Source organism: Dermacentor andersoni, chromosome 2 (genome assembly GCF_023375885.2).
Source record: "Dermacentor andersoni chromosome 2, qqDerAnde1_hic_scaffold, whole genome shotgun sequence".
In the NCBI taxonomy this organism is placed as follows: Eukaryota; Metazoa; Arthropoda; class Arachnida; order Ixodida; family Ixodidae; genus Dermacentor; species Dermacentor andersoni.
This window is the reverse complement of record NC_092815.1, coordinates 227,679,212-227,704,311: the sequence shown is the minus strand read 5'-3', so window position 1 is coordinate 227,704,311 and position 25,100 is coordinate 227,679,212. Positions and strand designations below refer to the sequence as shown.

At 42.9% G+C, this 25,100-nt stretch overlaps 1 protein-coding gene across 1 annotated transcript in view; it reads right to left on the bottom strand.

The window, feature by feature from the left end:
* Positions 1 to 847: 847 nt before the first annotated feature.
* LOC126539972 (replication protein A 14 kDa subunit-like) overlaps positions 848 to 25,100 on the bottom strand; it is a 47,313-nt gene continuing 23,060 nt past the window's right edge. Inside the window, exons 3-4 of the mRNA XM_050186798.2 lie at positions 13,757 to 13,868; positions 848 to 1,145 (exon numbers count right to left, since the gene is read on the bottom strand). Of these exons, the coding sequence (XP_050042755.1) occupies positions 1,069 to 1,145; positions 13,757 to 13,868 (189 nt within the window). The 3' untranslated portion in view covers positions 848 to 1,068. The remainder of the gene's footprint in view (positions 1,146 to 13,756; positions 13,869 to 25,100) is intronic.

Sequence of the window (25,100 nt, the reverse complement as noted above, 5' to 3'; positions counted from 1 at the left end):
CTCCATTCCTCAGCTAGCGAATACGTCTTGCAACAGTCACAGGCTTTGAATTTTCTTCATTGGGGTGTACACAGTGCTCCCAGTGAATGTTAAGCCTTGTGGGGTAGTCCCGGGTCTGAACCCCAGCTAGCCATTTCGGGCCAAACCCATAGGTCTTCTGCACTTTTCTTGCGATGTCGCTGCTGCTCTCCTGGAACGCTAGACGATGATTATCAACAAGGATTCATGCCGAGCTAACGGCAGCAACTTGTCATACAGTGCCACCAGTTCAGCGAGAACCTTTGATGCTGTGTCCCTCGAATTGCACAATGTGGATCGCTCCGTGTGCTTCAACCAACTTTCCCTTTGGATGCTGCCAGTTTTGTATTGATGCTCTAGCAGTTTCCTGCATAGAAATTTTTTTTTATTCTGCCAAAAAGAAACGTGCAGTCATTTTGATACCTATCATGTATGCCTGTTCCAAATTTATGGTATCAATAATACAGGCTTTAAGGCCTGCCCTTGTATTCTTCCGCAGCTCCGGCTGGCGTGGCACACTCCATAGCTTCTACTCCAGTGAAGACTTGGTGAGACAGAACAGAGTATTTTTCTTTCTTGCATGGGATCCAGAGCCGCGAAAATTGCAAGTAAAGAGTATTTCGTTGTATTTCAAAGTTCCCACATCTGATTCTACCATGCGTTGTCATAATTCATTCTGCTTTTTTATATGCCGAGAATATATTTAGAGAAAGTATGGTAGCTTTCAAAACATGCTTTAGAGATTCTTTACCCTGCATTATTGACTGGAGGATTTATCCCAGCTGATATCCTTTAAAAATAGAAAGGTAGAACAAAATGCAGCCAAACATTTAATGGATATATGAACAAAATTTATTGGGTTCCTTGTCTTACTTCGTCTTTTTGTTTTTTCAGATGAAAAAAACATGAGCAAAAATTTTATTAGTGTTGACACTGCAAAAAAAAAAAAAAAAAGAAGTTCTGGTACAAACACAGGGCTGACAGGTGCTTCCACATGAGTAAGGTATGCAGAAAATAAATCTAAAGATAAAATTCCAGGACTGCATGATGCTATGCTGAGGCCATGGTCGGGTAATAATCCTTGACATTCTGTATAGTCTCAACAACAGCATTGTAAGTGGCCATGTCTGGAAATAGAAAGAGAGCACAATTGAGGGCAAGTGCAACAATAAATCGCAATGTCACTTACAAGACCCACTCTTATCAGATGCATTCACACACTCACATTAAACTTGACACCCTTGAAGAGCCATTACTGTTGATTTGCAAAAGCATGAACTAATTTTGGCACCACTTTACTTATCACTCCCTCTGAGCACCACCAAAAGCAGTATATTTCAATGGCACTTTTTTCTTTTGCCATTGGCTTGAACACTGCCCTTATAACAGGGGTTAACCCCTAGGTGAGGCAGATGGAATGAGAATGCAAATTGACCTTCAATTCTCTGATGGCACTGTTTGACACCACTACATTGCATCGCTGTCACATTTTCTTTATTCTACATAGGCTTCACATTTTACTGTTTGACATTTTGGTGCTATTTGGCAGATGTGTTTAACCTTTTTTCAGGAACCACTGTACTTCACTGCATTGCCCTGCGAAAAATGTCAATAATCTGTGATCAGTGACAAAACAAACTAAGAATGAGAGGAGCTAGGAAGTGTAAAAATCACTAATCAGAAATGGACGAACTGCCTCAGCCTATTAGCATGCTTGCGGTGTTACGATATGCTGCTGCCGCTGCTGCCATGTTGGTGTTGTGCCTTGTTCTCCTTGACTGTATTTGTTTTATGAGAGAATTATTCAGCTAGCAGGCCATGATCGAAATCTGCGATGAGTGCCAAGAGGTCTTACCTGCCGATGGAAGCCTGATGAAATACAGCAAATGAGTGCCTTCCATTGAGAGGTTGTTCTGGTGGTTGAGAAGTTACTTTTAAAGGTAAAGGTAAACTGCCAATAATGCATGGTGATGGCTGAGGCACCACTACTCAAAGAGAGTGTTGGTGTGAACACTGACTCATTGCTAGTCTCATAGCCATAATGCAGAAACTTGATGCTCTCGTGAGTTTACCCGCACAGGTTGACAAAATCAAGCAATCAATTCATTTGATGTTACAAAAGTATGACGAAATATTAAACAAGCAGGTTCAACACAATAAGGACATAAATTTCCTGAAAAAGCTCGCTTGCAAATTCAAGAGTAGAGTCGCTGTCGTGCATGAAGTCCACATTCTATGTCCTAAATGACATAGAATGTGGAAGTAGAAGGAATAACACTGAAGTGTTAAGAAATCCACAATCCAAAAATGAAAATGTGCTTGCAAAGCTGAATGTCGTATCGGAATCAGTCAGCCTGCCCGATTTGTGTGACAACATCAAACATATGCACCCACTTTCTTTCAAGCCAGGTAGAAAATTTGGAATTATTGTTCGCTTCTCATGGCAGTCACTGTGATAGACGGCTAGCAATGCAGAAAGCCCTCATGAGTGCTAAATCACCTGTTGTAATCAACGCAAACATGTCTACACAAAATAAGGACCTTCTTCATTATTCTCGGGGATGGGCTGCCTCAAAATATGTTGCAACATAACTGCTTGTTGGCTTAGTTGGTGCTTGGTAACTGTAAACTGATGTAAAGAAAAACTTTGTACAGTATAGGAAATCTGAATCAAAGGTAAAGAGTAAAGTTGTCAAGCTATGTAAGGCGTTCAACTTGGCCAAGATATTAACAATCTGAGAGCTACAGCGCTAAACATATTTTTCAGTGCAAAGACGTGCAAGCCCAATATGCCGTTTAGCAGCATAGTGAGCGAACGAGGCACGTGGCAGTTGTTACTTAGTAGGCACATTCTAAAGGTGCTAAAATCTGTTAAAGTAAATTACCCTTTCTCGACAGGCAATTCAAAAGACATAGTGCAGTTTCTATGAAACAAGCAATCCATAGGCAATGTGTTTTCTGTGGATGTTGAGGATCTGTTTTATTCAATTCCTTATGATGCACTTTTTGTTGCGGTAAAGATATGCATGGAAGAAAGCGGCATCATAGCTTTTCAAAATACAGCTGCTGTTACACTTGAGGACTTTTTAACATTATTGGAAGCCTATCTTAATAGTACTATCATTTGCTTTCACAAACAGCTTTTTTTGCAAAAACGTGGCATTTGCGTTAGTTCGTGTATTGCGCTGCTGCTGTGTAACATATTCTTATCTAGTGTTGACTGCCTGCTTCGATGAGGCTTTTAAATGGGACAGCACTTCAACTATTTTAAATGTTTTAGGCACATGGACGACTTCTTTAAGGGCCCCTGAAACGGTTCAGACAAATTTTGTAGACACGTAGGGTACAGCATAAGTAGAACATTCGCACCACAATTTAAGTGAAGCATTATGTATTAATGGAGCTACAAGCAATTGCAAGTTACCCTTCTCCCTAGCCATGCTTTTCCTCCTCAACTCGTCCACCGAGCGATTGCAGCTAAGCTCCGTCTTCACTGGTTCTGCGTCACGATGCGACGTCACATCGTCCACTTCCGGTTGTTTTGGAGCCCGCCCCCGCCTGTGCGAAACCTCTCCGCTAGCTGCTTGGCCGTCGACCCCAAGCGACAGCTGTCGAAGCAGCGTGCGTTGCGAGCATTCTGACGTAGCGTCGAACGTGTCTGGTATTCCGGTAATCACACACTAGCCGAACGTTTGAATGGAACGGTGAAGGCATAAACTCAAGCTGATGAAGGAACTTTAGCATAGATATATGTGAGCTGCCTGATTGGTCTCCACGGTCCAGCCACCCATTGGTGCAGAGCTTAACCAGCTAAAGAAAGAGCTACTATTGCTGTAACCAAGTGCAAAACATTTTAAACATTTACAAAAACAACAATTACACTCCTGCGAAACATTTACACAAGCAGCAAAGAAGAATACATTTTGTTACTGCTACTGTGTGTGGTTGAGCTCTGTGCCATCAGGTGGCTACACCGTGCACATTTACACTTCTGTTCATCCCCTGAAATGACAATGACACAGAAGGGGACACGGCCAGGCCCTGTCCCCTTGCGCTTCGCGTTTACCCGAATACCGGACTCGCGAAACGCTATTGCGTTAGTAATCTTCCGGTGTAAAGTGACGGCCGCAATCGCGCAAATCCTGGCGCTGATCGGATAGCGGCAGTCCGATGCACTGCAGCCAGTCCGTTCGTCTACTGGCTTGCAGAGGGACACGATGTCACAGCTTGAAATATTGCCAGACGCTACGTTTGCAGTCTACAACGCAATAAAGTCGAATCATAGCGCTCACGAAAAGACAGACCGACACTGACGGCGGAGCTCTCGTCAAAGACATTGTAACGCAAGCAGGCGAAACTTCCTGTGCACCGGAAGTGCTTAAGTGTACTGAAAAACTGTTCTTGTGCATTTTTGTTATGTCACTTTCTTTTTATAAAAACAAATTAACTAACATTCCAACTATTACGCACATCATTTGTTTACCATAAAGTTGGAAAAATTATTGATCACGCAGTCAGCCAATCGGATAGCTGGCCCCACTGACGTCATATGGGTGATTTCTGTCATATGGGTAGGGGCGGCTTAAAATTCCGCCGAGCAGTGTGCTGCGATCGGCAGCAATGTGCATTTTTAAAACCGTATAATAATTTACACGCTTTACGCCGAGCACTTAGATGTGTCAATTAATGATCAGAAGGACCTACTCTAACGACTGAGTACATTTGTAGAAAATCGTCAAAATCGTTTCAGGGTCCCTCTAATCCTTTTTAACAGACAAGGCTCATTGAAGCGCTGCGATGATATTTTAAACATTTTTAGGGACATGGACGATGACATTTTAAACATTTTTAGGGACATGGAAAAGGGCTTTCGTTTACGCCTGAAATGCCACAGCGTAACACCCTGCACTTTTTAGATTTAAGATTAACCTTTCATGACAAGCAAGCTTGTTGGCAATATTTCCCACGTGCCTAGGAAGGGTTGCTGCCGTATAATTTATGTCATTCCAAAATTGTCAAGCGTGGTATTGCTCTGCTCTGCTTGGAGTCTGCCCTCGGAGAGTCGTGTACATAGACGATGCAGGCCTCCTTCAATAATCAAATTACGCGACTTAAAGCAGCATGGTTCTCTGATTTGTTGGTGACCTCAGTTACCGAAAGCCTTTTACGGAAACTTAAAGGTACAAGCGCCACATGGGAGGAAGAAAGTGCCACAACCGTAAGACCTGCAGTAATTCCTTATATTCATAAGGTCTCCCATAACCTCAAGAAGGTGGCAGGCCGGTATGGTGTACCCATTGCCTTTTCTGCCCCCATCAAACTGGGTCGACTATGTTCAAGATCCACTCGTGAAGAGATCGGTTTGCAAGGCTGTGGCAAGAAGCATGGCACGTCCTACGGGAGATGTGCTACAGGCGTGGTGTATGAAATTCCCCTTGAGTGTGGCAAGTCCTACATAGGACAGACTGGACGCTGCATAAATGAACGAGCCAGGGAACACAAACTAAATATAATGAAAGGCCTGCATGTGCAAACCACGTTTTTCTGAGATTAGGATTCTTGGCAGAAGGAGATCTCAAACAGCATGTGAGCTAACGGAAGCTTACATTAGCTTACATTAATTGCTTATGCGCATTGGCATGCGCGCAGGTGGATGGCGGACTGCGTTTTGTTCCGCAGGCGGTTTCGGCTTGTTGCGCTTGCAAAACTGATGTCTATCTTGTTACTAATCGCTCAAAGGGTGACCGCTTGTTTCTTGCTGGCTTAGTGCTCACAGGGGTGCCGCAGAAGAATGATGCCGCTAAGCATGCATTTCTGTTGCTTTTTTTTTTTTTTTGAGACTTGTGAAATCTAATTGCCTCTGGTTGGCGATAAGATGAAGATTAGCGGAAGTTGGCAGATTAGTGGAACGGGCACTAACCACACAGTTTTCTTGAGTTCGCGCACCTATGCAGTTCCATTACGCTGTGGATGTACATATTAGTGTAAGAGCAGGAACATTTGAGTCTAGCGAAATATTCTCGCGTGCACATTTCCTAAGCCTTGAACTATAACAATGCATCAAATTTTCAATTCTCACAAGTTTATTTCCTTTTTTACTGTTGTTATTCAGGAATGAAGAGTACATATATACCAACGCAAAATATTTTTTTCTCACTTTACGGTCACCCTAGAAAAGTTACGGTAATGTTTTTTCGAAATCAGTCCCCAAGAAGAATTGGAATCTGAAATTTAAAAAAATCGACCCTCGACAGGTTAAACAAGCCTGTCTTTGATGGCTGCGCACATGCCACATAGCAGCCGTTTGGCGACACTCTCAAGAGAAAATATCTAGGATTGTTTCCAGATAGACAGTGTCCACGGCACAGTTTTACATTGAATGTACAAAAGTCACCCCAAACGCGCGTTTTCGTGGAATTCAAGGAGCACATTTATTTTCATCAAGCTTTAAGCACCTTTGATGACCTTTTGCTTAATTCAAAGGTTTCTAAAACTTAAAGTAAGTGTACAAACTCTGATATTTGTCTAAACTACACAGTAGTTCAAAGTGTTTCTATAAGGAATCAATGTCTAAGATTGCTCATCTTATTGCTATCAATATCTTATTCATCTATGGCTGAAATTATCTCTGCTGATTTGATATATCATGCTGATTTAAATGAATTCTTGGGACCTGTGCTAAACGGTCTATTAGGTGTTTCTACCTAAACCGTCAATCGGCTAAAAATAAAGATGCTGGACTCGACACTTTTTAGCAGCTCGAATATTCACTTTGATTTTATAATACTGTAAAGAATGCGATACGGCCAAGCTCGGTACCATGGTGTCCTCTAAATTAACAGTGTTTGACCAGGCTCAAACCATTAAAGTGATTGGTGGTGTATCGTTACTTAGTGAAACAATTTTCATGTTGAGTGTACTGAAGAATTTTGCTGAGTAACAGATGAGTATGCGGTTTTATGGATTGTTTCTCATGCGAAATATTGAACTATCTTATGAAATACAAGGCCGCATAGCACATTTTGGTTATACGCTGGAAGTTGCTACGTCCCCTCTAGGAAGCGTTCTACCGCAATAATTTTTCAACTGGTTCATTAATAGCTGAGACAAATATTTGACGTACTATGAACACATGGTTTCAGGAGGAGAGCACCCATAGCAACAAGGAAACTCTCTTCGCTTATTCAAAAGAATAGCGCAAAGTAGCAGGGACAAAGACAGAGAAGACGACAGGACGAGCGCTCGTCCTGTCGTCTTCTCTGTCTTTGTCCCTGCTACTTTGCGCTATTCTTTTGAATAATCATGACACACCAACTAGCCCAGCTTTCTGCTTTGATCTCTTCGCTTGCCCCATCTAGCTCCCCCAAGCGAAATTCCTTCCCTGCGCTTTCCCATACCAGAGCTGGATGATCATTTGATGCACAAGACACAGGCCCAACCTTTTGTTTTCGCTTTCTTGCTGTGTGGTGAACTTCCGCTGACGGTCTCGTGCGTGAGCCATTGTGTTTTTCTCGTTTCGCTCAGCACTCGGTGTTGCGTGCTGTGTGCAATAACAGCTGCCTGACTAGCAGTACTATAAGCCAGTGCTGCACGAACACTGAGGCAGATGCAAGCGGATCACAGAGCATGACTGAGCGCTGGAACATGGTAGAAAATGACAGTTTTGTTTTCTGTGAGCACGCGACTGCACAACATGGGCACAAGTAAACAAAATGGAAGTACGTCTTTCTTGCTATGGTACAAAGTAAAACAAAGAACGCAGACATTTGGTTTGCTGCGTTTATTATTTCTCTAAACTTTGTTTCGTCTATTGAAGCAACAGATCAAATGAATAACTGCTGTTGCCTTGAATAATGCTCAGTCACATGTCACTGTGAGTGATATTACAGCACTGCAAACTACGTAGGCGCACTTGTGCGAATGATGTCCACTCTCATGCTGGTAGTGCGGTGCCCGACTCTCATGCTGGTAGTGTGAAGAAGGGCACAGGGTGCTTGATTTCAAATTTCAGCCCTTTTCACAGTGCTTAGCAGTGTGATACTATGCAGGCACGACCATTAGTGCGCATTGTATGCACTGTGCTTGTCAGTTCAGAGTGGCCAGACCTGGTGAGGGGCTCTTTAATGTCTGCCGAGCGGTAATGTAGCCTTCCTTCTTTTTTAACCTTTTAAACTGGCAGAACTTTTTAGCCTTCCTTGAAAAGTTCTGCCAGTACACATTCGACAACCGATGTGAGGTCATATGCAGGGGAGACATCAACATCAATAGGCTGTCTAACTCTACCGCTTAAAGAACTTTTGATCTGCTGCTATATATGCATGGCATTTTAATGCTGTCTCGGCACTAAAAAAATAACTTCTGTGGCATCCAGTTGTATAGGCTTGTTTATAACAATTATTGCCCCACAACATGTAAAAATCAGAGCACTTCTGTACAGTTTGAGCGATATTTGCCTACATTTCTCAGTGTGACTTCCCAAGTAAGAAAACCTCAGTGTAACTTTTCGAGTAAGAAAATCCTGTGGCTGCAAACCTGCTGTTCAGGCGTTTACAAAGAAGGGACTTTCGGACCTTTGAAATTAGATATATGGGCAGAGGTTTATGCAGCAGATATTGTGTACCAATTATTCCTGAAATATTTTAAGGATGTTTATGAAAAACTTTTCTTTGGCGAATCCCATGAGCACCCCTATCAAAAACTTGGAAACCATGGGTAACTACCGAACTTTTTGGCAAATTACAAAAGAAAGAAGCTTCATATAAATTCAATGTCTAACCTACAAGATCTTAAAATATTTAAATGATTTCATAGTAAACTGAACAATGAACTAAGTAAAGCTACACATAATTACTACTAAATGTTGTTCTCTTCCTACACACACAACACTAGGAAAACCTGGGATACAGTAAATTTCCTTCTGAACTGTTTACCACTCCCCCCTGAAATCTTATAAAGGGAGTGGCTATTCTGGACTCTACCCAATCTCGTTAATGTATGCATCACTGGCATGACAGGTCTAACTGACAACAGGTCTAACCTTAATATGAGTGCGTGCTGTTATATTAGCACCTGCTACAGGGACACAATAGTTTTGAATTGCACCGATGAATATGAGGTAATTTCCAATCAGCTGAGCAACAGCAATGATGTTTGAAATGCAGATGATGTGCAAATTAAAGTTGCTAGATTTGAAATATCATAAGAAGCCAACAAACACTGACACCAAGGACAACGTAGGGGAAATTACTTGTGCTTAATAAATTAAATAAAGAAACGATAAATTAATGGAAATGAAAATGGATGAAAAAAACAACTTGCTGCAGGTGGGGAATGATCCCACAACCTTCGCATTTCACGTGCGGTGCTCTACCAATTGACCTATTGCGCCGCCGTTTGCCCCTCCACTTACTTGGGTATTTATGTGTCCTAGTAGAACTCTGGGAGTGTTAGCCAGCGCCACCACTCATGGGGGCCCCTTGATTAACCCCTTTTCTTCTCGTTTCGATTTGAAATAGACATCCTTGTACCAGTTTTGACGTGGGTGCACAATATCTGTGACAACTGGTACATTTCTAGAGAAAATGCAGATTTAACGCACTCACTTTATTAAAGGCGACAAAACCTCCACTTGTAGTTAGTTACTGCCGCATATATAGCTTACCTATTTTTTCAAGGGGGCTTAGAGAAAATTATAATTTTGAACCTTACCAACTTTTTAACAAGAACCAAGTTCTCACCAACTACCAATTTGGGTTTTAAAGTGAATGTCCACATATGTTCAATAGTACTATAAATCATGAACTACTACTAATGAAGATTCCCTATTATGAGAACCGTGGTATTGCATTAGAGCCGATTCGATCGTACTTAGGCCATAGAAGCGAGTATGTGCAGATTAACAATAAGTCATTGCCGGTGCAACCACCAAAGCTAGGCGTTCTTCAGGGAAGCATATTAGGCCGGTTGCTATTCAATACCTATGTGAATAATATTGCTAATGTTGACCTGGAATCAAAATATATAATTTATGCTAATGACACTACTCTTCTATTTACATCTACAAATGGAGTAGAGCAAGTTTAAACAGCGAATTCCGTGCTGGACGAAATATATAAATGCTGCACCAAAAATGGCTTAATACAGCAAAATCTAAAGCTGTATTATTTCAAGCAAAAATAGAAATGCAGTCTTGGAGTTAGAAATTTCAATAAACTAATCAAAAATAGAACTTGTAACATCAATTAAAATGCTAGGCATACTTTTTGATCAAGAACTTTCATGGAATGCTCCCATTAGCTTTCTAGTCAGCAAACTCTCCCAGGTTGTTGGCCAACTTTACAAAGGGAAATTACCGACTTACAATGGTTAAGATGTACAATTCGTTATTCCTTAGTCGCATTAACTTCTGCAACTTCTGCAACAAATTTAAATTGACTGTTCATGCTACAGAAAAAAAAAATTGTTCCCTGTATCTGTAACATGCTCCATGACTTTCTCTGAGTGCCACTGTTTAAAAAACTATGTAATAAAGCATTCCAATTTTTATAAATACTGTCTATAATACACTTTCACCAATGAATCTAAAATATTAAGACTCTACAAAATAGGAAACCTAAACAGAAGCATGCCTCACCACTCCACTCGTGTTCAAAAATACTTGTACACGCCACATCCTCAGACAGACTACACTCTGCAGATTGGTTACAACTTTCCTAAGCCATTAAATAATAAGTTAAGAAATTATATTGATCATACTTCTTGTACAACTTTCTATATAAACAAATTCTTTGCGTCTTCAAAGTGTCAGTGTGCCTTATTTGTATGCTTGAATTAGTCTTTCTTAAATGTTTCATTATTTGTTTTTACTTGAATTTACGACTCTTTTTGAATTTTGAAGCATTTTTTAGTTACTCCATTGCTTTGGTAAAACAACTTTTCTTGCTTATTTTTCTTATCTATGTGCTCGGTTTGTAGTGTTTAATAGCAATACCTTTTCCAATGTGTATACATATGGTGCGCTTCTGCGCAACAAATTATTGATTGCTTTATTATTTTATCTGTTTCCATCACAATATTTCATTTTTCATCACATGCTGCTACTGATCATACCACCATGTACAGGAATCAGGGCTTTCTCAAGATCAACCTTTTTTTTTTACATCCTTTCATTTCATGTAAAACATCATTAATTCGACCCTCATTATTTCGGAAAATCAGATAATTCAGACTGATCCTCTGGCGCTGGCAGGCGTACATATTATTTAATGCACTGAAACAATCAATTTGGACAATTCTTGGAATTCGGGGAGCGCGGAGCACCGCCAATGTGCAAAAAGGGTGCAAACGTCCAACCGAAACGAAGCGGCGGAGACTGCATCGCCATAGTCATCAGTGGAAATCGTACGTGAATGCCAGCAACGCGAGAACACTTCGTGCCTATTTGTGCCTGTAAAGCCTATATTCTTGCGTTTACCACAGCGCATCGGCCATGTGCCTTCATAACTGTACAGGCGCCATCCATGAGCGGTGTCCATAGCCACCACGGTTTCGTCCACAGCAGTTGTGGCAAACACTAGTTTTGTTTTGAATCTGTACATGCATCAGCCACATTCCTTCAAACTGCGTAGTCACTATCTATGCTCGCATTGGCAGCGACTGCGGTTTCATCTGCAGGGGTTCCGGCAAACAGTAGTTTCGTTGTAACTCTACACGCGTCAGCCACATTCTTTCAAACTGTCTAGTCGCCATCTATGATTGCGTCGACAGCGACTACGGTTTTGTCCGCAGCGGTTGCAGCAAACACAAGTTATGCTTTGATTTTTTGGCAGGGCCAAAGAATGGGGACTAATGAACACAATTCCATAGATACTCTGACCTGAGTGAGTCCAATCAACTTAGAGGAACAATATGCCAATTAATAATGGGTGTTTTAACAAATGAGCAAATAAATTATGCTAGTGCACAGGTCAACAGATGACTGATGTGGTGTGTGTGCCGAGGCACAGACGTAGAGCCAGAGCCAGGACTTTTCTTCAGTGGCAGCATGAGAGGCCATGTGGGTTGCAATGTGGATCAAGTGTTGTGGTAGAGGAGAAACAGGTGACATGGCACCATATTCTGAAACGACTACATGGCACCAGAATGATCTATATAGTTTTGACTGCTTTGACAAGTGCAAGTAGGCAATCAGCTTTATTTTAATCTGTTTAAGTAATATGAAAACCCACATGTTCAGCTAATGGTGGCAAAGGCAGCATATGTTTGTTGATAAGGTCAAGCAAAATGTATGAATTAAAGAGAGAGAGAGAGAGAGAGAGAAACTTTATTGAAATTGTAATGATTTGAAGGAGGGGTGGTTGGAGCCTCTCAGTCCAGGGCCCCACTGGCCTCTGCCGCCTGGCTGACCTGACCTGACCTGTCCGACGGCTCGGACATGAATTAAAGAAGTTGTGTAATTTAAATTAGGCACCTTTTGAGTACACTGAAGACATAGCAGGCCAGCCAATATTTAGAATTTTTTTTGAATTAAAGTACAAAATATTGTTTGAATTATCATCAGTTTATTGTAATGAAGAAGCGAACAGAAAACTGGACATAACTGACGCTTTTCAGTTGAAGAATAGTGGTCTATCCTGTTACGTTTCTATTTGTCTAGTGCTAGCTACAATGCACCAGTGAAGGCAGTCATACCAACTAGCCCAGTCTCAAGAGATGTTCAATGCCAGAGAGTTAAATATGCACCACGTTGACATGGTCAGGTTGCATTCAGAGGTTGCTTACTAATTTTTTTCTTCTTTCCATCATTTTATTGTCCACTGCTTTCATGTGCTTCTTACTAAATACTGATTCCCTAGGTTCCCCTCATTGTTACCTATATTCAGTGCTTGCACTTGGGGGGAAATGACCGGGGTTGTGCAGTTATGTATTCCATTTTGATAAGCTAGTCTAGTGGCAAACACATTTTTCCCTGCTGGCATGAAGTTGGTCTACCCTTAGAGAGCAGGCAATGGCTCTCAAAAGAAATCAGCAAAACATGTGAGGATGCTATAGACCATCGTGCTGTTTACAGAGATGCTGGAAAGCTTCCAGTTTTCCCCACAGTGGGCAGCAAGGACAATGATAAGCAGTAGCAGTGAGGTGAAACATAAGCCCACAGATTTTCACCAGTTTCCCCTGCAGCTAATCACAAATTTACAAACCAATTTTGTCATATATTGTGTACAAAATTGTAAATATTTGTACTTGAGGCACAGCAAGCATTCCTTCCATTTAAAAATGTAGAAAGTGGCTTCTCGAACACTGAACACACACATGGACGTTTTTTTGGGTGCAGGCTCAGTGTTGCCATGGCGGCTACATAACTGTAAATGCAGCATTGCTGAACCATTGGACACTTGTCAAAGACGCACAGTCAATTTCTGCAGCAGTCATAACACAAAGAACATATCTGCAAAAACAAAAACTCCACCCTGGAACATGACAAGCACTTCACAGCAGCATGTGCTCATGGCACAGTAAAACCACACATAGGCCACAGAAATAAAAGTTTAAATGAAACAAAGATGTTTCAGTTCCCATATGGCAGCTTTGCCCACAAATCAACAAGGCTCCTGTATGGGAACTTAAATGTTTTGTCTTTGAAATTTTTGCTGTGGTCAGTGTCAGCTTTACTGTGCCATATCATCACCGACCAGACAAGTTTTCATCAAACCCTAGATTTCTTTCAGCACGTGCTTACCGAAGTCTTCCGTTACTGCAGGTGGGAAGAGCACATAACTTTCACAGACAATCGCCAACTTAGCCGTCACTTCCCCAATTACTTCGATGATGCCCTCCAGTGGTTCTTGAATCTGCATGAACAGAGTGCAGTGCATTACTGCCGAGAGCCAAGGCATCTCAAAGGTGTGTCAACGAAGTACCTTCTGGATTTTCCTGGGTCCTGAAAAGAATATTCAAACTTTGCAACTTCACCCACTATTGCCGGTGACAAAAGCACTCCAAGTATATAAATACTTGAAACATTGGCTATTTTGGCAGTCACACCACTTCACTGTCTTTCCATACACACCATCTGAATGTCTGGATCACACAACATGCCTTTGAAAAAAAAAATGTTGACTCGTGCCTTCTAGCTCAGCTGGGCAACAATAAATAATTGCCCAAATGGTAGCAATTTTTAACAAGAAATATAAACGTGGAGAATTACTTCAACAAACATGTCGAAATTTTTTCAGCTAGGTATATCTGTGAAGGTTGAAAAAAGGTTGGTTTATTTGGCATGCAATGACCCAGCTAACACCAGTCAGAGAAATATCTTTCTCAACACTGGTGTCACAAATTTCAGTGCTCCAGAAATGGACAGAGAGACAATTCAAATATGTTAAAGAACATTTATCTAGAAAAAAAACAACAAACTACGCTGACATACTATAAACACTATACACACACGAGACACTCCAAAAACTAGCTATACACATAAAAACAAACAAGCCATTAACTACATATTGTGCCTCCGCTCGCCTAACCAAAGCGAAGTCACGAGGAAACGAACATTCTGACCGTCACTAGTCCTGTCGAACTCCGGCCCCACGTGGCAAGGACCTGCGTGGTTGAGAGCGTGTTTGTTTTTACGCGTTAAGCTAGTTTTTGGAGTGTCTCGTGTTTGTATAGTGCTTATAATGTGTCAGGGTAGTTTGCTGTTTTTCTTTTTTATTTGAGATAAATGTTCTTTAACATATTTGAATTGTGTCTCTGTCCATTTCTGGAGCGCTGAAATTCGTGACAATTTGCGAGCCTGCCAGGATTCGCCAATTGTCAGTGTCGTCCAGCTTGCAATCTCCAAAAGCCAACAAAATCTGTCAGCGTAAGTTAATGGCACCATTTGATGAAAAGTGTAATGACTTGGATGCATACTTGCACCGGTTCAAAGGGATAGCCCTCGGACAAGGCTGGGACTGGGGTGAATAGGCCACAGGCCTAAATCTTTGCCTGGTAGGTGAGGTACTGAGTGTCTTTGGGAGGATGACTGCCTCCGACTCCCTAGACTATGACCAAGGTTAAGAATGTACTACTACAAAGATTCCGACTTACAGCGAAAGGTTTTCGCGAGCGGTTGCGAAACTGCAAGCCAGAAGACGCAGAAACGGGAAAGCAATTTGTGTGCAGCCTGTCAAATTATTTTGACCAGTGGGTGGAAATGGCCGAGGTCGCGAAGACTTATGAGGGGATTCGCGATTGCATAGTCAGTGAGCAATTCTTAGCTTGCTGTAGTCACAATCTGGGTGTCTTCCTAGAAGAGAGAAAGTTGGATTCACTCAATGATCTAGCCAAACACGCTGATCAATTTTTGGAGGCAAAGGGGCTGAGAAACCTAGTAAGAATGAAAGAGGACCTAGCCCGAGAGAAAGTAGACAAGGTAAAATACGAGCTTCAGGGAACCGTGCACCCACCGCAATTAAGGTGTTTCCTCTGTAATCGTACTGGGCATCGCGCCGTTAACTGTCACGTGTAGGGTACAGCTGCCTCCACCAACAAATAGTGTGTCAATTATGCAATAGAAAGGGACACCATGCGAATGAGTGTAGCTTTGGCACATCACAAAAACAGCATGCGTAATGGGTAAGTGTGGAGAAATTTACTCGCAACCGAACTGTGTAGAGGTGAACCAGGCTCAAGAGAGCCAACAGGTACCGAGGAAAAAGCAGAAAGGAGACCAAATGGAACAAGCTCTGCCTGTCGTAGAAGCGGAGGTTCATGGTCAACGGGCAACGGTGCTAAGAGATAGCGGCACAAATACAGTTTTAGTAAAGAGGAGCCTGGTACGTGACGAAGATCTGACAGGAGTGCTAACGCAAGTTACCTTGGCTGAAAACACACTGAGGTACCTACCTGAAGCATGTACCCAAGTCTCCACGCTGTATTATACGGGGTGGCTTAAGGCAAAATGCCTTGAAGTGCCATTATGCGATCTGATTCTAGAAAATGTATCTGGAGTACAGAGAGTGGATGATCCACATTGGAGCTGGAAGAGAAGTACAGCTATCGCAGTAAGAGAGATGAATGACTGTGGTGAAAAACCAGCAACTCTACATCAATAATTCACGAGAAGCAGCAACTGGGGTATGCCGTCCAGTTATATTGTCGGCTGTACAAACCAGAGCCCAAACCCAGAGCAAGGCACCCATGTCAGCCCTGAAGGCACCTGCAATTCAGTGGATAAAAATCACGGCCACTGATTTCCTGGAGGAACAAGACAAAGACGAGTCGGTCAGATCGTGCCACAAGAAGACAGGAGAATTAGTGGAAAGGAAAAGAAGCTGCACTACGATTGAGTTTGTTATGCACAAGGGTCTTTTATACAGAAGATGCGTATTCAGCTCGGGCAGAGAGGCTCAGCAGCTCATTGTGCCTAAGGCCTTTAGGAAGACAGTGATGGGATTAGGGCATGATAGTATCATGGCTGGTCGCCAGTGCGTAAAAAACGCTCTAGCAAGGATTACAGAAGAGTTCTTTTGGCCCGGAATCCAGAGTGATGTGAAGAGATAGGTGAGGTCTTGTGATGTGTGCCAAGGAATGGTACCAAAAGGGCGAGTGCGGCGGGCACCGCTTGGGGACATGCACATTGTCGGCGTGCCGTTTCACAGAGTGGCCATAAACATAATAGGCCCCATAACACCTGCATCTAGCAAGGGAAACCGTTGTGTGCTCACGCTGGTGGATGTGGCTACCAGATACCCGGATGCAGTTGCGTTGAAGACCATTGACACCGTACAAGTGGCAGAAGCTCTCCTCAAGATATTTGCTTGGTATGCGGTTCCAAAGAAAGTGTTTAGTGACCGAGAATCAAACTTTATATCAGAATCGATGGAGGAGGTCAACAGGTTAATGTCCATTGAGCAGAGACTGACGACGCCATATCACCCAATGTCTAGTGGGTTGGTCGAAAGATTAAATGGTACGATTAAAACTATGGTCAGGAGAATGTGCCAAGAGAGGCCCAAAGACTGGAACAGGTATCTGCCGGCTGTCGTTTTCGCCTACCGGGAGGTACCACAGGCAAGCATCGAACTCTCGCCATTTGAAATGTTGTGTGGAAGAACAGTGAGAGGACCACTGGTGATTCTCAAGGAATTATGGGCAAATTAAGAAATCAGGAGAGAGCTAAAGACCACTATACATATACGTATAGGAGTTGAGGGAAAGATTAGAATAAACATGAAGAGTGGTGCACCATAACTTGAAGCAGGCAAAACAGACACAAAAAGTACTACGACCTGTGGGGGTTCCACTCTGCGTGCGGCTAGGGCTGAAAGCGAGCTCCGGATGTAGCCCTACACAGTCACTCTATGGTACTCCCCAACTTGTAGTGTGGGAATCGCAACTACGTCGCATTCGAACGAATAGGGCGACCAGCGGCGCCAACTGTCACAATGTTTATTGCTAGCAGCAATAAAGAACAGTGGCAGAGGGACGTTCTCTCTGTAATAAGTAATAATAGGCCGGCCTCGTTGCCCGGGATAGTCAGGCAAACGAGGCCACTCATGGGTTGTGGCAGGTACTCCAGTCCGGCAGGTTAGGGGTCCGACGTCAGAGAGAGCGAGTCTCCCCCGGTGGCGCTATTTTGTACCTTTTTACCTTCACGAGGGGAGTGTTCTCCTCACCTGTCGACTACCTTCCTGCAAGTCGGGGAGGAAGGGTGCGGAAGGGTGCGCACGCGTCGCGAGAGCGAGGGAGAAGCGGGAGAGGGCGTACTGCACCTCTCCCGTGTCTCTGCCGGCTCTCGACGCTACCGCAACGACGTGGGGGAAGGTGGGCGCATTTTCCCCACTGACAGCAGGACAGTGAGCTGAGGCCTTATGCCAGAAGACAAGGCTCTGATTCTCTTTCCCAGCGATAGCAACAAGCTACTGATGCAGTGGAAGGGACCTTGTCCTGGGACTCAAAAAAAGAATGACGTTGATTATGAATTCCTCATAAAGAGTCATAAGAAGGCGTTTCACATAAACATGTTAGAGGAGTACGAAGAGAGAGAGACAAAAGAAGATTCCACAATAGCTTGCATGGTCGTGACTGACGAAACTGTTGTGGCTAAAATGCCCTCGTACAGCTCCAAAAAGAGTATGGGTGTAGAAAACGTGGTAACCCATCCCTGTCGGAAAAACAGGATGCGGAACTGAAGGCTCTACTGTACAAGTACAGCTATTTGTTTTTGGACCTTCCAGGAAGTACAGAATTAGTGCAATGCAAACTGCAAGGCACGACTGAAGAACCAGTATGTTTGAAGCAGCACCCTCTAACGCTGACAGTGCAAGAATCGATAGAGAAAGAAGTGGATGAAATGCTGCGACAGGGAATAATAGAAAGGACTAACTCGGCATACAATGCACCCTTAGTTGTGGTCAAGACGGCTGATGGTTCAAACAGAGTCTGCGTGGATTTCAGATGCTTCCACAGCGTCCTGAAGGCGGATGCCAAGCCTATACCGAGGATTGACATTGTATTCGCGAAAGTCACAGGCAAGAAGTTTTATTCAAAGCTGGACTTAACGAAAGGCTACTGGCAAATCCCTATGGAAACATCATCCAAGGAGAAAACAGCATTTTCATGTTCTAGCAGACTTTAAGTACATGCCTTTTCGGTTAAAAACAGCTGCAGCAGTATTCACAAAACTGATGAGACGAGTCTTGCATGGAATGCAAAATGTAGAGTACTACATTGATCATTTTAGTAGGCTACACTACAAAAATACGCGAACACTCCCTGGCACTAAAGTCAGCCGTAAAAAAGTGAAAAGATCAATACATGAATGTCACCTTAAGCAATTTTATCAAAACATCTCCGTATAAGTTTTGGCAATACCTTAATTCGAAATCCCGTCAGACAAGTAATCCATCACCAATTGAAGTTATGGGAAATGCTACAGAGTTCAATGAATACTTTATTTCAGTATTTACACAAGACAACGGTAAACTACCCAACCTCAAACCTCTTCCGAGCAACACAGCAAAACTAGACAACTTAATCTTAACCAAATCGTGAATTTTTTCCCTCTTACTTGAAATAGACCCCTAAAAATCTTGCGGTCCTGACAACATACCAAACGCATTTTTGAAGTGCTACGCGGAATAGATGTCCAATTTCTTGCTGATTATTTTTGTAAAATCATAGCAAATAAGCAAAGTTCTGGTGAAATGGAAAACTGCTAAGGTTATTCCTATACATAAATCCGGTGACCTTACCAGTACAGCAAATTACCGACCGATCTCGCTTAATTGTACGGCTGGCAAAATCCTCGAACATATAATCCTAAAACACATTGTATCATTCGTAGAAAAAAAATAATTTAGTTGTCCCTAATCAGCATGGCTTCAGAAAAGGATTATATACTACTACTCAATTGATTGAGACAATCCACGACTTAGCGCTTACAATGGACAAACAATCAAACCAATGATATTCCTAGACATATCCAAAGCGTTCGATCGGGTTTCCCAACCAAAGTTACTTCAGAAACTTATCCACTACCTCAGTGATAAACAACATCACCAAGTGGATAAAAAGCTATCTGGCAGGTTAACGTCAATATGTATGTTTCAGACTACTCTTCGGATTGCGGCGATGTGCTATCTGGTGTCCCACAAGGTGCCGTTTTAGCTCCTATCCTCTTTCTTCTTTTTATCAATGATTTACACATTAATACTAACGCCACAGTAAGAATGTTTGCAGGCGACTGCGTTATCTACAAGAAAATAACCTGTCGTGATGACCAGATAACCTTACACAGTGCACTTGAAAATATAACAATGCTGCCAAACGTGGCAGATGGTGATTAACATAGAAAATAGTTTGTATGACAGTCACGAATAAAAGAGCCCCCATGAACTACCCATACTATTTACATGGACAGATGTTAAAGAAAATAGAAGAGTATAAATATTTAGGCATCATAATTTCATCAGATCTTAAACGGGGCAAGCAGATAACATATATTGTTAATAAAGCACTGGCAGTTCTATACTCGTTAAAAGACTCGCTTAGATCCGCATCAATAGATACTAAGCGCTTAGCATACCTGTCACTAGTTAGCTCTATACTGGATTATGGATTGAATAGTATGTTGGTTTCCCTACATCTAGATCTGCAGGCTTGGAGTGACACCTGATACTGGCGAAAGATGCCAAGGGAGTGGGGCTATACTAATCCAGGTGTAACCAAATTAGGAAGGCCCACTAAGCTTGAACAAAGACACTCCTTCACCAGAACAGGAATTGGCCTCCCTGGGGCAGTATTTGGCCACGACCTCCCTAATGATATCTTCAATGAACCAGTGGCCCTCAGTCCCCAGCAGCTGTGGAGCACCTGACCAAGGCGGCGGTCAGACTTGTAACGCAGCAGAGGGTGCTAAGAATCTCTGGATCCGGACAGGCCGCCAATAGAAACTGACCCTCGCAATGTTTAACACCCGAACCCTCTCGAGTGAGGCTGGCTTAGCAGGACTCTTCGAAGAACTATCAGACATTGTTTGGGATATTATTGGCCTTAGTGAGATTAGACGAACTGGTGAGGCTTACACATTGCTGAAAAACTGCCATGTCCTCTGCTATAAAGGTCTCCCGGATAAGAAGCAATACGGGGTAGGATTCTTAATCCATAAGGACATCGCGAGCAACATTGAGGAATTCTACAGCATCAACGAGATGGTAGCAGTAGTCGTAATCAAACTCAACAAGAGGTACACATTAGAGTCAGTACAAGCCTACATTCTAATGTCCAGTCACGACGATGAGGAAGTAGATCAGTTTTATGAAGATGTTGAATTAGCAATGAGAAAAGTGCAAACTTGGTATAGAGTAGTAATGGGTGACTTTACAGCAAAAGTGGGGAAAAAGCAGGTGGGTGAAGAAGCAATTGGCAACCACAGCATCGATTCTAGAACCGATAGAGGAGAGATGCTGGTAGAATTCGCAGAAAGAAATGAGCTGACAATAATGAACACCTTTTCCAGGAAACGTAGCAACGGAAACTGGACCTGGAAAAGCCCTAATGGTGAAACAAGAAACGAAATTGATTTCATACTTTCTGCCGATCCCAGCATAGTGCAGGATGTAGAAGTGATAGGTAGGGTAAAGTGCAGTGATCATAGGTTAGTGAGGGCTAGGATTCACATCAATTTGAACAGAGAAAGAGCAAAATTGGTCAAGAAAAAACAGGTCAACTTAAGAGGCAGAAAGGGTAAGAGCAGACAAATTTAGGCTGGTAATTGCAAACAAATATGCAGCCTTGGAACAGAGAGATGAGGATAATGACACAGCAGTAGTGAATGAAACCGTAACGAGGCTGGCTTCAGAGGAAGCAGTTGAAGTGGGAGGCAAGGCACCAAGGCAACCAGTAGGCAAGCTCTCCCAAGTAACAAAGGACCTAATAAAGAAACGAGAAAGAATGAAAATATTCAACTCAAGAGATAGAATTCGTGGAACTGTCAAAACTGATCAACAAAGCGAAAATAAGTGATATTAGAAATTATAACGTGAGAAAGACTGAAGAAGCTGTAAATAATGGATGCAGCCTGAAATCAGTGAGAAGGAAACTTGGCATAGAACAGACCAAAATGTATGTACTGAAAGATAAGCAGGGTAATATCATCAGCAATCTCGAAAGTATAATAAAAGGAGCAGAAGAATTCCATACTGAACTGTACAGTACCCAGAGGACTCAGGAGTACTCTATTCGAACCAATCATGAACAGTGTACAGAAACTCCTCCTGTATATAGAGATGAGGTCAGAAGGGCCTTGCAAGGCATGAAACGGGGAAAAGCAGCAGGAGAGGATGGAATAACAGTCTATGTAATCAAAGATGGAGGAGACATAATGCTAGGAAAACTGATGCTCTCTATACAAAGTGTCTATCAACTGCAAGGGTCCCAGAAAACTGGAAGAATGCAAACGTTATACTAATCCACAAAAAAAAGGAGACGATAAAGAGTTGCAAAATCATGCGGCCATTAGCTTACTCCCAGTATCATATAAAATATTCACCAACATAATTTGCAATAGAATAAGGGCAACACTTGATTTTAGCCAACCAAGGGAACCGGCGGACTTCAGGAAGGGATAATCTACAATGGATCATGTCTATGTCATTGCTCAGGTAGTCGAGAAATCCGCAGAGTACAATCAGCATCTCAATATGGCTTTCATAGATTACGAAAGAGCATTCGATTAAGTAGAGTCATCACCAGTTATTCAGCAATTAAGTTATCAAGGAGTACAGACCATCTACGTAAATATCTTGGAAAATATCTACAGACATTCAACAGCCGCCTTAATTTTACACAAGAAAAGTAGGAAGATAGCTATGAAGAAAGGGGGTCAGACAAGAAGGCAATCTCTCCAATGCTATTCACCACGTGCTTGGAGGAAGTATTCAAGCTATTAAACTGGGAAGGCTTAGGAGTAAGGATCGACTGCGAATACCTCAGCAACCTTCGGTTTGCCAATGACATTGTTCTTTTCAGCAACACTGCAGACGAGTTACAACAAATTATTGAGGACCTTAACAGGGAGAGTGTAAGAACGGGGCTGAAGATTAATATGCAGAAGACAAAGATAATGATAAATAACCGGGCAAGGGAACAAGAGTTCAAGATCGCAAGTCAGCCTCTAGAGTCTGTGAAGGAGTATGTTTACCTAGGTCAACTGATCACAGAAAGCCCTGACCGTGAGAAGGAAATTCGCAGAAGAAAAATGGATTGGATCGCATACGGCAGGCATCGTGAGCTCGTGACTGGAAGCTTACCATTATCAATGAAAAGGAAAGTATACAATCAGTGCATTTTACCGGTGCTTACATATGGCACAGAGACTTGGAGACTGACAAAGAAGCTTGAGAACAAGTTAAGCACCACACAAACAGCAATGTAACAAAGAATGCTAGGCAGAAAGAGAGTGGTTTGGATCAGAGAGCAAATGGATATAGGCAATATTCTAACAGACAATAAGAGAAAAAGAATGGCGCTCGGCAGGTCATGTAATGCGCGTTGGACCATTAGGGTGACAGAATGGGTACCAAGAGATGGGAAGCGCAGTAGAGGATGGCAGAAGGCTAGGTGGTGCGATGAGATTAGGAAATTTGCGGGTGCTAGTTGGAATCGGTTGGCACAAGACAGGGGTAATTGGAGATAGAAGGGAGAGAGAGACCTTCGTCCTGCAGTGGACATAAATAGGCTGCTGATGATGATGATTCCCTTCCGTAAACAGAACATAGCAAAATTGGAGAGTTTGACGTAATAGTTCTGTGGAAACCCGCAAGGTGGAAAGACGTAATTAATAAAGGAAAAATCTGACATCCACCCGTTCGTAGCAATTGCTACAAAGGAAACCCATACGGGTTCCTTGAAAGAAAAGCCTCACAGTTGAAAAAAATTCATCTTGGTCCGGGACTTGAACCCGGGACCACCGCCTTTCCGGGGCAGCCACTCTACCATCTGAGTTAACCAGGCGGCTAGCAGATGGCAGGGCAAAGTCAAATCTGTCGACAACACGAAGCAAAAGCAAGAGTTTGGTGTAAGAGTTCTATGGAAACCTGCAAGGTGGAGAGAAGTAATTAATAAAGGGAAAATAAGAGGGAAATAATAAAGGGAAATAAAGGAGAATGTCCATCAGCTGTGCAGCACAGCATCACAGTTGCTCGCTGCTTCTCGTAGCCCGCAGAACGCACCTTCACCTCCTTGGCACCATTTCATTTACGGTGTACGCCACTGGCATAGCAGAATACACAGCCGTCTGGTCGGCATTGTCGCTTTGCCTAAGGTTGTAGCCTGCCGCTTCTCAGTTTCGCAGCACGTAGCTCTGACAAGCTATCAGCTTTTCTTTGAAATCGCTTGGCAGCTTCTGGGTGATTGAAGTGCAACGTCGGAGGTTGAAGCCAAAGCGCTTCATGAATTTCTAAAGCCAGCCCTGACTGGCTTTGAAATCCTTCGGCGTTAGGCCTCGCTCCCTCGAAACTTCCCTAGCTTTTGCTTGGAGCACTTCTGTTGTTACTGGAAGGGCAGCTGCTCTTTGCGTTAGAACAAAGTCGGCCAAAACTGTCTACACTTCGTGGTGACGGCCTTTCTTTTGTCCGCTAAATGCCATCCTCGTTGCGGTGCATGCAGAAAGCTGCTGTCGTTGTCCCCTCCAATTATGGACATTTTTCTCGTCAACGCCAAAGTCCTGCCCGGCTTGATGGTTCAACAATGTCTCTGCGGCTATCACAACTTCTCGCTTGAAAGCAGCACTGTAGTGGCATCTCCTGCTTGGTGCCATCGCAATAACACCACACCACACACTGATACGGCCGATATGACACGGGTCAAAATGGCGACCTCGCTTGTGTACGGTTGGCTACTGGCACGGCTAGTAGCCGCTGCGACACTGACTTTTCTAGATGCCGCAAGCTATGCACCATATTTAGCAGTTTCAATGAAATACTGGCAAGGTTTTTAAAATCCTAAAATCTAAGCCGACCTAGAGTTTGGAATATGATTATTTGAAAAAAAAAAAAACTATGGGCCTAGATTTGAATAGATACGGTAGTTCTCGAACAAAACAGACCGAGCACTTAACAAAATACAGATTACACAACGACATATTCAGGTACTCCTTTTTTCCAGATGCAATCCGTGAATGCAACATGTTGCCTGATGACGTCACTGCACATCACTCGAAACTTTTATCGCCAAGTTATCAAACAATGTTTTGTAGCTACGATCTGTGCGTAGGTGAGCTACATCGTACAGTGGCATTCTGATTCACTTCTCAGTGTCTTGTCTTCTACCCCGATAGATATATATTGCCGCTAGGTGTCACGCGCCAGCGCTGAGAAAGAAGTGACTGGAACGCGCGCTCTGCAAGAGGTGGGCGCTGAAGAAGAAGAAGCAGAGGCTGAGGACGCCGGCTTGAGTTTTTGTGTACGCCATCTTGGACAACTGCCTGTCTCGCCGACGCCGGGTACATCTTCAATTGTCGTTTCGTGACAAAACTGGTGGAGGTGCGGGGTACGGTTCATCCGATGCCACAAACTCCTCCCGGTAGCAGGAGTACC